The sequence below is a fragment of the Eimeria mitis genome, genomic scaffold (assembly GCF_000499745.2).
Source record: "Eimeria mitis Houghton genomic scaffold, Emh_scaff5065, whole genome shotgun sequence".
Taxonomy (NCBI): domain Eukaryota; phylum Apicomplexa; class Conoidasida; order Eucoccidiorida; family Eimeriidae; genus Eimeria; species Eimeria mitis.
This window is the reverse complement of record NW_013573359.1, coordinates 1,357-3,984: the sequence shown is the minus strand read 5'-3', so window position 1 is coordinate 3,984 and position 2,628 is coordinate 1,357. Positions and strand designations below refer to the sequence as shown.

At 55.0% G+C, this 2,628-nt stretch overlaps 1 protein-coding gene across 1 annotated transcript in view; it reads left to right on the top strand.

Annotated features, from left to right (window-relative positions):
• Positions 1-526: 526 nt before the first annotated feature.
• Positions 527-2,628, top strand: part of EMH_0079560 (SNARE associated Golgi protein family domain-containing protein, putative) — a gene marked incomplete at both ends in the record, with an annotated part of 2,848 nt that continues 746 nt past the window's right edge. The window contains 3 exons of the mRNA XM_013500143.1: positions 527-1,112; positions 2,125-2,207; positions 2,558-2,628. Coding sequence (XP_013355597.1) covers positions 527-1,112; positions 2,125-2,207; positions 2,558-2,628 — 740 coding nt within the window. The remainder of the gene's footprint in view (positions 1,113-2,124; positions 2,208-2,557) is intronic.

The following is a 2,628-nucleotide window of genomic DNA, read 5'->3' as shown; positions in this document are numbered from 1 at the left end:
TGCAGTTGCTGCTGCAAGCGTTGTAGTACACTCTGCAGCAGTCGTTGCTGCAGTTGTTGCTGCTGCTGTTGTTGCTACTGCAGCTATTGTTGCTGTTGCTGCTGCTCCTTCCGCTGCTGCTGCTGCTGCTGCTGCTGGGGTTGCTGCACAGACACCGTGTAGACCCCCCGAAGACGCAGCTGCTGCTGTTGAAGCCACAAGGCTTGGTGATAGTCTTATAGTTAGAGCTGCAGCGGCTGCTGTCGCCGCTCGTGCTGCTGCTGTTGCTGCTGCTGCTGCTGCTGCAACAGCCTGCAGTTGCTGCTGCTGCTGCTGCTGCAGCTAAGCCCAATACACCTCCTCTTGAGGCACCACAAAGCGCAGTATTTGCTGGTGGTAATAATATTAAAACAATTTGTTATTGCTGCAGTAGAGCAGAAGCAGCAGCAGCAGCAGCAGCAGCAGCAGCTTCTGCTGCTGCTGCTGCGAGACTCAGCGGGGAGAGGGGCCCCCGGGGCCCCCCAATGTACAGGTGCAGCTGCAGCAGATGATATTTGTTTTTGTATTTTTGTCTTTGAATTTATCTGTTACCTTCTTTACTTGTCTCCATAGAAGGGCCTGTGAAGCCTGCTGCTGCTGGTGGTCTGCTGCTGACATCTCGCTTGCTGCTGCTGCTGCTGCAGCTCCTGCTGCTGCTGCTGCTGCTGCTGCTGACAGTTGTGCTGCTGCTGCTGCTGCTGAGATATACAAAATTGTTGGCGTCGCTGCTGCAGTGTCATTCCGCCCAGCTACTAGCGGGCGCCTCGCTCCAGCAGCAGCAGCAGCAGCAGCAGCAGCAGTAACAACAGCGGCAGCAGCAGCAGAGGCGACATCAGCATCAGCACCAGCAGCAGCAACTGCAGCACCAGCAGCAGCAGCAGCAGGACCATCAACAGCATCAGAAAAAGAAGAAACAAAAGCGGCAGCAATAACAGCTGCAGCAGCACCACCAGCAGCAGAAGGAGCAGCAGCACCACCATCAGCAGCAGCAGGAACAGCAACCCCTCCAGCAACAGCAACAGCAGCAGCAGCAGCAGCAGCAGCAGCACAAGCAGCAGCAGCAGCAGCAAGATACAAGGGTCGAATGGTTCCGCGTCAGCTCGGGTTAGGTGGGGGCCCCCCTAGGGGCCCCCAGTCATCTTCAGCAGCAGCAGAACTAGGCCCTGCTGCAGCAGCAAGCAGCAAAGGTGCTGCAGCAGCAAGCAGCAAGCCACGAGAAAGCAAAAGAGTTGTTGCTGTTAAGTTTTCTTTTATGGCTATTCTTTTTATTTGTGCTGTTGGGGGACTGGCGCTGCTCTGCTTTAGTCTACCGGGTAAGAATGCTGCTGCTGCTGCTGCTGCTGCTGCTGCTGCNGCTGCTGCTGCTGCTGCTGCTGCTGCCGCTGCTGCTGCTGCTGCTGCTGCTGCTGCTGCTGCTGCTGCTGTTTATGCTGCTGCTGCTGCTGTTAATGATGCTGGTGCTGCTGCTAGTGCTGCTGTTAGTGTTGCTGCTGCTGATACAGGTGTTTGTGCTGCAGTTTCTACTGCTGCTGTTGTTGCCGCTGCAGTGCTGTTTGCTGCTGCTGCTGCTGCTGCTTCTACTCAACCTGCTGCTGCTGCTGCTGCTGCTGCTGTGTTAGGGTTAACTGGCGAGGCTCGTGCTGAGCTGGAGTCTGTGTTGCCTCGTTCTTTGAAAGAAGTGTCGTCGCTGCGAGACGTAAAAAAGCTGCGGCAGCTTTGTGCTGCAGTTGCGGTGTATAGACAGCAGCACCCCGTTGCTCTTGCTGTTCTTCTTTCTTATATTTATCTTCTCTATCAGGCTTTCCCTCTCTTTATGCTCCCTTTCTCAGGCACGCAAACCCTAAACCCTAAACCCTAAACCCTAAACTCATAGATACATATACAGCCGACGGGATAGGGTTTATTTTCTAGGTTTTAGTTTAGGGTTTAGGGTTTAGGGTTTAGGGTTTAGTGTGTTTTGGTTGTCATATATCACGGCTAAGTCAATCCCCCCTATCTATTGAAACCCTGCAGCCTGAAACACGCTTGCTGCTCCTTCTTCTGCTGCTGCTGCTGCTGCTTCCCCTCCTGCTGCTGCTGCTGCTGCTGCTGCTGCTGCTGCTGCAGGGTTAGCTATGGCTGTGACCGTGCTGCTGGGGGCCCTGTACAGCCCCGTGGCTGCCTTCTTGCTGACCTCTCTGCTCGCCGCGGTGGGGCCCAGCCTCGCTTACTATATTTTCAAGGCAGCAGGGAGGCCCCTTGTTGTGAGCGCTTGCTGCTGCTTCTGCTGCTGCTGCTGTTGCTGCTGTTGTTGTTGCTGCGGTTGTTGCTGTTGCTGGTGTTGCTGCTGTTGTTGCTGCTGTTGTTGCTGCGGTTTTTGCTGTTGCTGGTGTTGCTGCAGCTGTTGTTGCTGCTGCTGCTGTTGTTGGTGCTGCAGTTGTTGTTGTGGTTGCTGCCGTTGCTGTTGTTATTTTTGCTGCTGCTGCTTCTATTGTTGTTTTTGCTGCTGCTGCTGCTATTGTTGCTGCTGCTGCTGCTGCTGCTGCTGCTGCTGCTGCAGGTGCGGTTCTTTCCCCAGCAGCTGCAGCGCATGCGTCGTATGGTTCACCCCAGCCTTTCGAGCACACATGA